Source organism: Macaca nemestrina, chromosome X, assembly GCF_043159975.1.
Source record: "Macaca nemestrina isolate mMacNem1 chromosome X, mMacNem.hap1, whole genome shotgun sequence".
NCBI classification, from domain to species: domain Eukaryota; kingdom Metazoa; phylum Chordata; class Mammalia; order Primates; family Cercopithecidae; genus Macaca; species Macaca nemestrina.
The window spans coordinates 140,648,187-140,663,347 of NC_092145.1; the positions used below are offsets into that span (position 1 = coordinate 140,648,187).

At 45.3% G+C, this 15,161-nt stretch overlaps 1 protein-coding gene across 16 annotated transcripts in view; it reads left to right on the plus strand.

Moving 5' to 3' along the window:
- LOC105478204 (MAP7 domain containing 2) overlaps positions 1–15,161 on the plus strand; it is a 109,156-nt gene that overhangs the window by 46,744 nt on the left and 47,251 nt on the right. For 6 of the 16 annotated variants that reach the window (XM_071088966.1, XM_011735316.2, XM_071088968.1 and 3 more), the window contains exons 2-4: positions 4,337–4,414; positions 5,569–5,732; positions 12,113–12,224. In XM_071088966.1, the coding sequence (XP_070945067.1) occupies positions 4,337–4,414; positions 5,569–5,732; positions 12,113–12,224 (354 nt within the window). Of the gene's footprint in view, positions 1–4,336; positions 4,415–5,568; positions 5,733–12,112; positions 12,225–13,071; positions 13,171–15,161 lie in introns of all 16 variants that reach the window. The other 10 variants (XM_071088963.1, XM_011735313.2, XM_071088967.1 and 7 more) reach the window with 3 other exon arrangements.

Here is a 15,161-nt window from a genome sequence, read left to right on the forward strand (position 1 = left end):
GAGTTCCAACATCAGCCTGGGCAACATAGGGAAACCTTGTCTCTACTGAAAAATAAAAAAATTAGCCAGGCATGGTGGTACATACCTGTGGTTCCAGCTACATGGGAGGCTGAGGTGGGAGGATCACTGAAGCCCAGGAGTTGGAGGCTGTAGTGAGCCATGATCGTGCCACTGTACTCCAGTTTGGGCAACCAACAGAGTGATACCCTGTCTCAAAAATATTTTTAAAAATTATGATAAATGCACACAAATAGGGCACATGGACAAAGGATGATTGGGTGGGAAAGTTAGACATTTTAGGATTTCAGGCCATACAGAAAGACTTCCTTTTGGAACTGAATTCAGCGCTGTATTAGTCTGTTTTCATGCTGCTGATAAAGACATATCCAAGACTAGGAAGAAAAGGAGGTTTAATTGGACTTGCAGTTGCAAATGGCTGGGGAGGCCTCAGAATCATGGAGGGAGGCGAAAGGCATTTCTTACATGGCGGCGGCAAGAGAAAATAAGGAAGATGCAAAAGCAGAAATAAAACCATCAGATCTCATGAGACTTATTCACTACCATGAGAACAGTATGGGGGAAACTGCCCGCATGATTCAGATTATCTCCCACCAGGTCCCTCCCACAACACCTGGGAATTATGGGAATACAATTCAAGATGAGATTTGGGTGGGGACACAGAGCCAAACCATATCAAGCATTACTTCTTGGATACACTGTGCCTTTAGAGGGCGTCTCCTGGTGTTAGTGTTCACAGTAATCTACCTCAGTTCCTCTGATTTAAATCTGGCTGTGTTTTGGTAATAACTGGTTTATTTGTTAGAGGCTGTGGTTTGTGCTCCAGCCCTCCTTACCTCGGAATGAGCTCAAGGGCTTTTCGACAGCCTTTGGGAAAAACATAGAGTCGGAAGGTGGAAGCTGGAGATGAGTTATTTGGCTTCTCTTGGAATGGATATTCTCAAAATGTTTGCTCAGCAATTAAGCAGAAGAAGCAAATGCTGTGTGGAAGAAACCTTACTCATCCAGTAAATCTCAATTCCGACTGAACTTAGACCTCCTTATCCACATGTGCCCCAGAGCAGTTAGATGTGCAGAGAGAGAATCACAGGAGGGAGCTGCCAGGCTTCTGGAGGGTAGTAACCGCCAGCCACATGTGGCTATTAAGTGCCTGAAGTGTGCCCAGTGTGACTAAAGAACTGAACTGTAACTACTTAATTTTGATATGAAATTTAAATAGCCATGTATAGCTCATGGCTACCGAATGGACAATACAGAGATTCCACATTGCCCATGTTGGGCTGTTTGAGTCACTCCACCCCTTTCAGTGGGACAAAGCTGAATTTAAAAAAGAAAGAGATGGCCATGCATTGTGGCACGAGCAAGGAGAGACCTTACAGCTTCCCCCAAGGTGCTCTGTAACCCCTTCCCCACCCAGCATCAGCCCTAAAACATTGCTGAGCAAACATTTTCAAACCACTAGTGTGAGGAGGAAGCTGCTAATTAGCCTGCCTGGACAGTGGCCACATCTGTGTCCAGCTGGGCCAGCACTTGGCTCACAGTACTGCTTACTTCATACTTCTCTAATGAGTCACACTCGACTTCTCTTTAGATTTGCAGGCTCATTCTTGGGGCCAGGTTAGGATTTGTTCTCTGCATGCATCACTGGGTTACAGCACTAAGACCAAGGTGTTACATTTCTTCCTGTGCCAGGGAAGCAGCACAGAAAAGCGGTAACTAAGAATGTGGGTCCTTTCAGCCAGATGTGAGAGATTAGAAAAAAAAAATTAATGTTTTTAAAAGTGGGTCCTGAAGTCAGTTTCTTGCATTGGAATCTGGCTTCAAGTGCCTCTGTTTCTACACCTGTAAGACAAGGATCATTACAGCGCCTCTGTCGTCATAGGGTGGTTGGGCTGAGAAAGTCTGAGCAGTGCACTTTGTCCTTGGTAGCTGCTCAATTATTACCTCTTATTATGATGATGCTGGTGATGATGACTGTGAACATGGTAATAAAGATTTTCTGGAAAGGTGATTTGAAGGTGTGACTCTCATGTGTGTCCATGAGAGGGCAGCCTAAAATCATGGATGTCTGTGGAACAAGCAGCCTCTTTAAAGCCTCAAGGTAATGTGGGCAGTTTCAGGTGTGTTTGGCCCTTTTTCTTCTCTGTTTTTCTTTTTTCCCTCTGTTTGAAGAGCGCTTTCAGCCATTTTCAGGCTTACTTTAGATATGGAGCAGGCCCATGAACACCTAGAGGGCAGCATGGGTGGTACAGAGCTAGGTTCAAGCCCTGCGTGGGTGGGTGAGTTTGTGTAGGTGCCGATGAGAGCATCTGTCTAGGCTTTTCTTTATAACTTTTCACACAGAACTAATTCTTATTAATCAGACTCTTGAGGTAGACACTAGAACCTGACTGTGTTTAGAGAAAAAAGAAACCTGACTTTCTATGTTGTTCCCCTTCCACAACTTCACACCTGCCTCTGAGCATTGTGTGCATGTGTTGGGGCCACCATGTAAGGGGACAGTGGCCAGAGCTGTATAGACCCAGAGTTGCATCAGCCACACATGGCTCTGGAACACACCAGGGGAGACTGAGTTACAGAGAGAGCAGAATAAGAGTCCTCAAACCATGTGGGAGCACAGAGCATCACAGGGCTGGGGGACTGTGGGGGTCTTGAAGATGGGCAGGGTTTAAACAGGTGGAGCAGGGTAGAATAAGGGATGGCATGAGCTAGAAGGTGCATGGGAGAAAGGGCAGTGCTGAGGTGAAGTTGGGAAAAGAGTTTGGGGTCAGATTGGGGGGTGGCTGGAATGAGCTGAGGAGTTGGCCTTTAAATTTTTGATGACATTTATATTGTTGATAGTGTCATAATGATTAAGAGATGACTAAAACCAAAATGGAGAATGGCACTTGGATTTTTCTAGTACTTATCTCATTTTAATATCCCTGATATGTAATCTAGGCTGCAAAACCAGATGTAAGTGGGGAATCATGACAATCCAGTGTTTGTCACGCCATCCCCCTTCCTCATTCCCACTGCCTACACTGTGGGCGAGGCCTTCAGGCCTCCCTCCTGAACAGCAGCAGGAACCTCCTTAGAAGAAGCACAGGTTGCTGTGGCAGCAAGGCACACTATGATGCCAGCTTGTGATGCTCCCAGAGAGGAAGGCACAGATGCTGGTGAAGTGAACCTGGTTATATTAACATGAAAACTGACTTATACAGAATGGTGTGCTTAAATATTATATAGATAATACACTGGGTCCAGTTGTAACAGAGTACAGTTATTTCTAATCCTAAAATGACCATGAAGATCCATTTAATCTTTAGAAAGCCCTTTAGGGTTCTGCAGGGGGTTGTTGGTTGGAGATGAAAAGCTTCCGGGATATTTCTCAGACATTTTGGGGGAAGTTGTCATTTGTTCCATCTTATTTGTTGTAGATATTTGGATGATTCTAAGATACTAAGATTGACATTGGCACAAACTTGGCAGAACCAAAATTGAACTTGAGTGTTGTCTTTCATGGTGCTCACCCAAGGAGCTCATATGTTGGCTCCTTTCAGAAAGTAGGCCGGGCACGGTGGCTCACGCCTGTAATCCCAGCACTTTGGGAGGCCAAGGTGGGCGGATCACCTGAGGTCAGGAGTTTGAGACCAGCCTGGCCAACATGATGAAACCCTGTCTCTACTAAAAATACAAAAGCCATGCGTGGTTGCACGCACCTGTAATCCCAGCTACTCGAGAGGCTGAGGCAGAAGAATCGCTTGAACCTGGGAGGCAGAGGCTGCAGTGAGCTGAGGTTGCTCCACTGCATTCTAACCTGGGCGACAGAGTGAGACTTTGTCTCAAAAAAAAAAAAAAAAATATATATATATATATAGTAAAATGTTCAGTGTCTGTGTAATGAACAGTATTCAAAATTTTGTCCATTTTTGTGCTTCTCCTCTCTCCCAGGTGGTCCTGCTTCAGGCCTGGGAGCCTGACTAGACGAGGCCTAGTGGGCTTCTCTGCACACTGCCAGGCCTCTCTGTCACTTACTGTACTTTCTGACCCCTTGTCTGCCTAGGGGCAAAGGATTAGGAAAGGGGCTTTGTCCTCTGGGGCTGATGTTGGCCCAACTACAGGACAGCTTGGCAGGTGCATGCGAAAGTGGTAGCTGCTGCCCCTTGGCTGTGTGTGTCATGGAGAGTGACAGATTGGACCTCCTTTGGTTGAAATAATGGGGATGGATGATATGTGCATGCAGTCAGACTCAGGTGCTGTGCCCAGTTGCTTATAGTACTTAGCAGATAGGGAAAGAGTGAAGAACTGAAACATCATCTAGTTTTCTCCTTTGTAGGCATGGAGGGATTTTTGAAATCAGATGAGAGGCAGAGATTGGCCAAAGAAAGACGAGAAGAAAGAGAAAAATGTCTGGGTAAGTTATGTACTTTAGCTATTTCGGTCCAAGGGAGTGGAGATATGGCGGTGTCTCTTCTGTAGAGTCTTAGAAATTTGTGAATGAATGGGAAGAGAACTAGGACAATTGCTAGATGAACATGAAGAATCAGGGGTGAACCTACTCTGCAACTGGCATGTTCACAAATAGGTAATTCTCAGAACAGTTCACTCGGCAAACATTGAACCTCTGCTGTGTTCTAGCCACTGTGTTAGGGTCTGCAGATATGATATTGAAGAAAGAGAAACAGTCGCTGTCCCTGACCTAAGGAAGTCCTAACACCTTCAAGTGTCAACTGTGTACACTCCCTCAGGTTCTCTCTTGGGAATCTAAAAGGGCCATCCTCAGCAGAACTGAGAAAATCAGCACTTGAGTCATTCTGTATTTTAGGACAGAAGGCCCTGGTTGAGAAAGGCTGTCTTGCCTCTTGCAGGTTGTAGACAGATGAGTGCAGAGTGTTCTTCACAGGATGCTGAGGGAGATAGCGTTTCCCCACTGCATTGAGACAAAGGAGGAGCTTTCAGGTTCTTCTCTTCTTCACTGCCCGCTGCTGGTCGGTACAAGCATTGCCTCCTCCAGGGAACCCTTCCCTGTCTTGGCTAGGTGGAATTAAGGGCCCCTTAGTAAATGCCTTGAGGGTAAGGCAAATTTTATTCATGTGTTTTACCCCTGACCTAGCTCAATGTCTGGTGCTTGGTGCACACACAGTTAACCTGCTTTTGAATGAGCATACCCTTATAAGCATCATTGCTCAACCTAGCATATAGTTTAGCCATTGTGCACAAGTTTGACTTAATGATAGCCATCATAGTCATAGCTCCCACGTCGGGAGGCACTTACTGTGTACTTCACGGTCATCATCTTGTTCGATCTTCACAACACTGTGATGTGGCAAACATGACTGTCCCCACATTGTAGAGGAGGAAACCGAGGCAGAGGTATGATCTAGCTAACATGCTTAGGGTTACCCAGCTAGTGGCGGAGGTACCAGAACCCTTTATCTCAATCAGTGCATCCTAGGATCCTACCAGGCTCTTTTTAGGGCTCTGCTCTTGCTTCCATGTTTTTGGTCTTAATCCAAACTGCATGGGGTGCTCTGGTAATGACATCTCTCTTCTGCTTTCCTTCCCTAGCTGCTCGGGAGCAACAGATCCTGGAGAAACAGAAAAGAGCCAAGCTCCAGTACGAAAAGCAAATGGAGGAGCGATGGCGAAAACTGGAAGAGCAGCGGCAGCGGGAGGACCAGAAGAGGGCTGCTGTGGAAGAGAAAAGGAAACAGAAGCTCCGGGAGGAGGAGGTAAGGCCCAGGTGCACCCTCCGCCACCTCCCAGCCCCCTCAGCAGGGTGCTCAGAGTGCCTGGGCATCCTGCCCAGCTCTGGGGTAGGAAAGAGACCTGCCGTGCACCTTCTCCTTGGTGGCTCCCATGCCTTCTTTCAGCAGCATGACATGAAACTGGAAGCAGCACCAACATAGAACCACAGAGACTTACCCATTCAACTCAGGTGTTAATTTGCTGTGTGATCTTGGGCATACTGGTTGGCTTCTCTGGGCCTTGATTTGTGTGTCTGTGAAGTGAGAGGGTTGGATTTGGCAGTCTCCAATGCCTCTTCTAGTCATAACCTTTTCTGATTCTAAGACTCAAAGGGTCCCTGGTGGTCTAGTAGATGGGGGAATAAAAAAAGACTCAGAGGAGATTGTGGATAGCAGCTGGGTGGTGTGAGGGTTACAGATGGGAGTTCATGCCTCCAGGGCAGACACAAGGCCAGAACAAGAGCTGTGAGGTTGAGAACATTGTGATCCTGTCAGTTGCTACTGGCAAATTAGTCTACCCTCAAATACCAAGATGCTAGTATATTTAAATTTCAATGTAGTTCTTTACTTTAATTGCTCTTTCCAGTTACCTTTTAAAAAAGAGATGGCACATAATTACCCCTACAGAGTTCTTTATTACTAAATTTTGAAAATATATTTAGAAAGCATATTTGGATTATAGATTTTCTTCACGATTATATTTTTAGGATGTAATAAAAACCTTATGTCAGTTGATGATAATTTTTTATTCATAAGGTATAATGATTCATCTTTTAGTATGAACAATATAGAGGTTTGATAATCTCCAACACTATAGTATATAAAGGTGTTTGTACAAATTTAGTATTTTTTAAAATCTCTGAACGGTTGTTTATCACTATATATATTTACCCCTTCCTTTTTTTTTTTTTTTTTTAAAAGAACACATACGAAAACACACAGAATCAGATCCGTCTTGCCCAAGAAGCACCCTTTCGTGGTGATTTCTTTCCTCCTCTTAGGAAATGAGGTCTAAGCCAGTGTCTTAGCTATGGTTCACCGTTACTGGCTGCAGTCTGATTGCTGTGCCTTCATCTACTCCCAGTTCAAATGTCAGCTCAAATGCCAGCTCTACCACTGAGCAACTGGTGGCCAGGGGCAAGTCACATGCCCCTCTAACTCTGTCTCCTTAGCCCAAAACAGAGGTAGTTACAGGAATTAAAAGAGGTGACTTTTGTAAAAGTGCCAGCAAAGCACCTAGCACAAAGTAATCACTCAGGAATGTTACATTCTGTTTAGTTACTTCAGCTGAGCCTAGCTAAAGCAAGGTCAAGAGGGAGCTACTCACAAAAGCTTATGAAACAGAGTCAGTAGATGGGAAAAAGCCACAGTGTATATAATAGGCTGTTTTGGTAACTTGGGACAGATTTCTCCTTTCCTCCCTTGTGTGTTTGTCAAGAGTTGCTGGACTCACCCATTTTCTTCCTATCCTCCATTCCTTGATGACTTAGAGCTTGTCCTCTTCCTCCATGATGTCTCCATTTTGAAAGCTTGTCACTGCTGCTTCAAGGAAGGGGTACTGTGAAGTCACATAAGATACTTCCCGTGCTCCGACATATGCAATGTCACTGGGGCTGCTTTTGAGGCAATTTCTGTTTATAATTTTTCTCTACAGAACATTAGTACTAGAGGCATGTTAAATTAAGTAGTCCAGCTCCCCCTTCTTGGAGGTGAGAGAGTTTTATGCCATATGATGCAGCTGAATCTTTTGTGGTTTCCCTTCTGGGTAATTTTCTATTTGTGTGCTTCCTTGCACCCCGAATGTGGTGGAGGGAGGCAGGAGGCTGCCCGATTGACCCTTGTCAGCCCAAGCTGAGCTTGGTTCCCTCTTCTCCCTAGGCACAACAGGGCAGGGGTGAGGGCTGGGCCCCCTGTGGTTGTGTAGCAACCCAAGGAAACAGCAGCCTCCCTCTGCCACCTGCTCCTGCCCTCAGGTTCCCAGGGGACCCAGGTGTAGCTTAGGGACTTGCCATACACAAGCTGGCTCGTTAGTTACATTGGGTCTCTAGCTGGTTGGAAAGTGTTTGTGTTGCCCACCAAATCCTGCCTCTCTGGGTCTGATACTTAGAAGCTCATGAGAGGCCTGTTGACCCCATCCCAGCCCTGTCCTGGCTCTGTATCTCTGTGGTTGCTGTGATGTCACTCTTGATAACCCCTCATGTCTATGCCAGGGCAGAAGTGGGTACCACCAATGGCCTGACTCTCAGAGGTCTCCAGAGTTGGCAGAGGTAGAAACTAGTCAGGCCTGTCCCAGGGAGGGGATGGGGTGGTTCTACTGTCCACTTGACACCCTGACCTTAAACTCATTATCTTGCTGGAGGCCACCTACCCATAAGGTGAGTTCTTAGAACCTTCACGTGCCACACAACTCCCAGGAACCGAGCTACCAGAACAAGTTCCTGTCACCTGTGTTTGGGCTGACAACACAGTATGCCCACCCATTCCCAGGGCAGTATATCTTCCTGACCAGTGGCCCTGGAAAATTTGATTTGGAAAAGCCATCTTCATGTTCCTTATGCTAAACAGAAAAGAGAAAGGCCTCTTTCTTTCTTTCTCTCTCTCTTTCTTTCTTTATGTCTTTTCTTTTCTTTTCTTTTCTTTTCTTTCTTTCTTTGTCTCTGTCTGTCTCTCTCTGTATCTCTCTCTCTCGTCTGTCTGTCTTCACACATCCCTGCTGAGGACCACTTGGGGTGTGTCCCTGCAGTGTCATCCCCAGAACACATGTAATGGGCCGGGCACGGTGGCTTATGCCTGTAATCCCAGCACTTTGGGAAGCCAAGGCAGGTGGATCACCTGAGGTCAGGAGTTCAAGACCAGCCTGGCCAACATGGTGAAACCCCATCTCTGCTAAAAATAAAAAAATTACACAGGCATGGTGGTGCTCGCCTGTAATCCTAGCTACTTAGGAGGCTGCGGTGAGAGAATCACTTGAACCCAGGAGGTGGAGCTTGCAGTTAGCAGAGATCGCACCACTGCACTCCAGCCTGGGTGACAAAGCAAGACTCCATCTCAAACAAACAAAAAAGCATATAATGACAGTTGAAGAGGCCCAGCCACTCCTACCACCCATTCCTGCCAGAGACTGCTGTCTGAGTAACAGTGTCTGGAATGTGTCCTGCTGGCAACCTTTAATACTGTTCAGCCAGTTCAGGGGGGTCACCTTGGTGGTGATTCTCCAAATTCATCCAGACAGATCTAAAGCCAGAGCTCAAGACATCAAGTGTGAGGCTGGCTGAGCTTCCTTCCTTCCTTCCTTCCTATCTCCTCTCCCCTTTCCCTTCCCCTTCCTCTCCCCCTTCCCCTTCCCCTTCCCCTTCCCCTTCCCCTTCCCCTTCCCCTTCTCCTTCTCCTTCCCCTTCCCTTCCCCTTCCCCTTCCCTTCCCCTTCCCTTCCCTTCCCTTCCCTTCCCTTCCCTTCCCTTCCCTTCCCTTCCCTTCCCTTCCCTTCACTTCCCTTCCCTTCCCTTCCCTTCCCTTCCCTTCCCCTCCCCTTCCCCTTCCCCTTCCCTTCCCTTCCTTCCCTCCCTTCCTTCTTTCCGTCTTTCCTTCCACTAAGCCCTACCTAATAGAGGAGATTCTAGGGACAAGGATTTGCCTTGCCCTTTCCCCATCCTCTGCTGATCATCAGATGATACTCAGGAGAACCAGAACTTGGCAGGAATTGCAGTATGCAGTTCTGATATTTATTTATACTGTTTTTCTAATGTGATGGAACTTTCTCATGCTCACTTTCTCATGCTCAGCCTTTCCTCTAACCAGTGGCTCTTGCTTGGGTGTCCCATGACCAGCAGCACCTGGGAACTTGTTAGAAATGCAGATTCTCAGCAGACTCCACCCCAGACCTATTGACTCAGAAACTCTGGGGATAAACCCCAGGGTTTTAACAATTTCTCCAGGGGATTCTCCTACCTGATCTCTCAGATTTGAGAACTATTGCTGTAAATGGTCCTGATAAGAATCTTCCTCTTAAATTCAGATTCACTTAGCTTTTTTAACGATTTACTGCATACTAGTCATTATCCCATAGACTTAGAGTGACCTGGTGATGTAGGTAAGCTCATCCCCATTTTACAGGCAAGGAAACTGAAGCCCAGGACTGAAATGATTAGCTCAAGTTCACAGGGATAAAAAGCGGCAGGCAGAGGTGGGATTTGAATCCTTACCTCCTGACTCCATATCTGGGATATGGAGTCCCATATGAAGGAACAAAAAGATACACACAGACATGAGGCAATACTGACCTATACAGGACTAACATTAAATAAGACTTGTGCACTGGACAACTTTCGTTTTCTGTATGTGTGAATCACCCCATTCTGACTTTTTGGGGTTCCATAAATCCTCTAAGAACTTGGTTATCATCTATTTCTCATCAGCTCTCCAAAAGTGGGTGATACAAAGTGAGTGTGTTTTTCTCTCAGGGACAGCTGTGTTTTCATCAGCTACCTCAAGGTCTGAAGGAATGAATCTCCAGTGGTGGGATTTGGAGCAGCTCAGTCGGCTGGGGATGGATGGCAGGGGTAGTTTTTCTAGAGGCCACTGAAAAGTCCAGGGGCAGGTCTGGCTTTCAGTGAGCACTCATTCCCTTACAATGATGCCTCCCAGATAGCTGATCAGTGGTCAGGCTGGTTCAGTGAAGCTCACTGTTCTTTGTTCTCATCGGTCCTCTAGTAGAGAAGGGACCACATTTTGAGGTCCTTCTGGCATGTAGGAAATCTACCGTAACCCACCCAGTACTTAATTCACTCTAGGATGAAAGGTTTCAACACTTCAGTTAGGTCATTGGTTAAACACTTTATGTTAAAACCATATAATGAAATACTATTCAGCCCCATTCTCGAGTGGCTGTACTTCAGGCATCACATGACAGAGTTCTTTTCCCTCCAAGCCCCAGCTTTTATCAGGCAGACTGTCAGAGTTGGCCATCATCATTTAATGGGCCAGGGTCGTGAGGACTGGACTCTGCCAAGGCATGCATACTCATGATTGTAGAGTCTCAGGCCAAAAACAAGAGCACAGTTAATAGCTAATACAAATCTAAGACTTACAGGAGGTAAAAATCCCCCTTTCTGCTCACAGGTCCCTGGAGAGGCAGTCTCTTAGCAAAGTGCTATTCAGAGAAAAATTATGCAGAGGAGGCTGAGATGTGAAGAAGCCAGATCCTGATCTCATCCCTCTGGTATAGAGAGAAGGGATAAATCCAGATACCTATTAAATGGCCTTTATATGTTTCTAGTAAGTGTGACATAAAGGAGCCTTTTCCTCATCTTTAAGTCATGGTTACTCAGTTGATGCTGTCCTAACTTAATTTTGCTTCTGGGTGTGTTTCTTTAAGCCATGAGACAATTGTATCTTTTTGTTTTGGAGTCAGGCTACAATTAACCTAATTCCTGGAGCATCTCAGGGTTGGGCTTTATGAGGGCAAAAGGGTGTCATTATAACTGCTAGCTCAGGCCTTCTCCAGTGGAGATAGGGAGAGGAGTTGGTATTTGCAGTATCATGGAGGTGGTGGGGAGTGCAGAATTGGAGCACCTTCACTGCAGCACCAAGGACAACTTTATGAAAGTAACAATTTGGGTAATACAGGAGAGTGTTTTTGATAAATACTGTTACAAGAGAAGCCAAAGCCTAGTGGTTGTTTTTCTCTTCCGGTTAAAAATTATTGGGTTCTGCCTCCCTGCCTCCTCTACATACGTAACTGTGAATGCATGGATGCTTTATTTTGTGGCCAGAAGGTTCTTTACTCTTGCCTCTTGAAAATTATGAAATATGCAATATTATCCCAGATTACTATATAGCAGAAAATTGTCACACTATGTAAAACAGTTGGTTCCCCTTTAAGAAGTTCTAAGATGAAAATGCAGCTTTGCAAAATAGATCTCAGTGTCATGTATCGCCCCAAAAACTCAAATTATATTTGCATTAAAATTTTCTCAAAGCAAAATGTTTTATACTTTTAACTAGAAAGGATGATCTTGGTTCTGGAGCAGAATTCCAGCCCTCCTGGATAGGGCAAAGTGGCTTGAGATAGGCCTCAAGGAGTTAATGCTTATTGGGCATTATTCCTAGGGCAGCTTCTCCCCGGAGAGGGGAGGGGACAGGACGTGCAGTGTTCGGGTTGAGAACCAGTGCTAGCCTAGCTGCATTGTTTACTCTTCACCTACCCAGAACACGCTGGTGTGGCAGAGAGAGCACGTATGCCTGGATTTTGGATGCTGAGCACAGAAAGCCCCATTTGGTGACTCACACCATGCACTGAGGCAGCAGGCAGTGTGGTGGGGCCAGCTAGTTAATCTTGTTAACACTCGCGTTACATGAACTGTGTAGGAACGGCTGGAGGCGATGATGCGCCGGTCCCTGGAGCGCACACAGCAGCTGGAGCTGAAAAAGAAGTATTCGTGGGGAGCACCACTGGCCATTGGACCTGGAGGACATGATGGTGAGTGTAGGGTTGCCCCTGTATTTCAGGTCCCGGGTGGGAAATAATGGAGCAGGCAGGGGATCATGGGCACCGCTGGGTGTCTCCAGGATCTGGGGGATGCTTTGTACAGCTTTTCAGAGGCACCACATTCAGATGTGATGTTTAAAACTGCCAAGATTCCTATGCATGCGTTTGTTACGAAGGGGATCTATGCATTCTTCTTGATAGCAAACAGCAGTTGACACAAAAACTGGGCTTTGAGGGAGAGCAAAAGAAAAGACTTTGAACGCAGAGCCCAGTGAGCTGGGCCCAGCTGGCAAGCCCAGGGCTGGTCTGACTTCAGGGGAGGGAAACGACAGGAGACTCTGTTACTGTTCCAGATGTGATCAGGAAAAGCAGAGTGGCAGTTACCCTCCAAAAAGGGCTGGACTATTTCCTGCTTCATTTTAAATTTTTGTTGCTTTTTCGACTTTGTTTGAAGGTGACTTATTTCATTACCAGTTCATACTCATCTTTAAATTTTCAAATCTATAATTTAATGTATGGATTGTTACTAGTCTCTGGATGGCTTTTCCTTCTTTTCAGTGTCTCACTACATTTCAGCGATCTTAGCATTCTATTACGCGGGAGGTGTGTACTAGCTCTATCTGAGAGCAAATGCATTTGAGTTTACAGGACAGTTCTTGACTTTGCTGTATTGTGCTTTTAACCTTTGGGCAGTAAATATACTTTATTTTTTCTTTTTTGAAAAGCCAACAACGCATTTCAGTTACTTTTTCTAATTTCCTAATTAGAAACTAAGAAGCAACAAGAAATTGGGACTTTTTTCTTTTACCTCTCTTTGCTCTGATTTTTTGCTGTGTAGGTGAATCAGAAAATACCCCACCCCCTCCTCTAGGTTTAGCAGCCAGCACCCTCCCTCCGGATGCAGGGACCACTGCCGCAGCTGCCGAGTCCACCAACGGTATATCCGAGCATCACTGTGCCATAGCATTTTGTGATAACTGTTCTGATCACCCTCCTCCATCACCACGTCTGTGTCAAGCACTTTTACAACTGATTTCTTAGTCTGGCCTGTTACAATTTTTTTTTTTTTTCTAGCAACGTGAATGACATACCCATATTTTTTTGTTCCTCTGTCATTATAGAGTGGTGCATGCCTTACATCTTAGTGCCCTGGAGACATTTTATCCTCAACTCACTAATGTCTGCCTTGAAAATCTTGTCAGTGTTGGATTTTTGCACATTCAGATCTTTTAACAATCTCTTTATCATCTGTTGTAGACATTAAGTAGTAGGGCATTCTGATTACTTCTGGTTACCAAAACCTGTATTCACCCAGAGTTCTGAATGGAAAACTTGGGCTTAGTGTTAAAGTGATAGATTCCTGGAGAGGTGTTTGAGAGGGAGTGGTAGGGAGTTTATCAGTGCTAATACTGGGAATCCAAATAATTAGATAATTTGGCTTTGTGCTTGATTTTATCTCTCTGTCTAATAGGCTGTTTTATATACAGGCCTGGGAAACTCCTGTGGTCTAGATCAAGGACAGAACTAGCCAAACTTTGTTCCCATTTAATAATGACTTTAGAAATTCAATCCATCTGTAACTGGCAAAAAAAAAAAAAAAAAGATGTAAAAGGGATGCAGTATTTACCAGCAATGCAGAAGGTCATATTAGCAGCAGGAATCAATATCCTTGGTTTCTGACATTCCTTTGACAATTAATAATCCTTACTGGGGGTGCTTCGTAACAGCAATTTTGCTGCACAAGCAGAGTTACCTCTAGCATGGGCACTGGCATTCCCCCTAAGAAAGGTGCAGGAGGGCCAGGCGTGGTGGCTCGTGCCTGTAATCCCAGCACTTTGGGAGGCCGAGGCAGGCAGATCAGTTGAGATCAGGAGTTCACCTGGCCAACATGGTGAAACCCCGCCTCTACTAAAAATACAAAAATTAGTCAAGTGTGGTGGCGATTGCCTGTAGCCCCAGCTACTCAGGAGGCTGAGGCAAGAGAATTGCTTGAACCCGGGAGGCAGAGGTTGCAGTGAGATCGTGCCAGTGCACTCCAGCCTGGGTGATGGAGCAAGACTCCGTCTTAAAAAGAAAAGAAAGTTGCAGAGAGATGGAGTAATCACCCACTGGGAATCACCACCCAAGGCCCGGGCCAGGGTGAAATGAGTATAGTACTTGACTAGAGCACACAGTTTAAGGGAGTGCCAAAAATCTCAGTAATAAAGATAAAATAATATCTTAATGTGATATTTTTAAAATCAAAATTAATGCAAAACAATCCATAATAAACAACACATTTCTAAAGGCCAGTGCCATGCTGAGCATATCAGAGCCTGAAGCCAAAGGGAAAATGTGCACCTCTATATACATGATTTTATGTAATTTCTAATGTTTAATTTTTTCAAAACGCTAAAGTAGTTTAAAATATGGAAAAATGGAAAAGTAGGAGTATTAAAACTCACATTTCAACTTTAAATACTTTATTTCTATGCAAATCAAATTTATTGTACTTTTACTTCAGCTTTAGTTAATTAAAAATTTTGGGGCCAGGTGCAGTGGCTCACGCCTGTAATCCCAGCACTTTGGGAGGCTGAGGCTGATCACAAGGTCAAGAGATCAAGACCATCCTGGCCAACATGGTGAAATACCGTCTCTACTAACAATACAAAAATTAGCTGGGCATGGTGGCGAGTGCCTGTAGTCCCAGCTACTCAGGAGGCTGAGGCAGGAGAATCACTTGAACCCGGGAGGCGGAGGTTGCAGTGAGCTGAGATCGTGCCACTGCACTGTAGCCTGGGAGACAGAGTGAGACTCCATCTCAAAAAAAAAAAAAAAAAAGAAGAAGAAGAAGAAAAAATTATTTAAGATTGTCATTTGGTCAGCAGAAATTATAGAACATGGCAGTTCTCATAGCAGTTCTCATGTGAAAACAAGATGAGCAGAGGA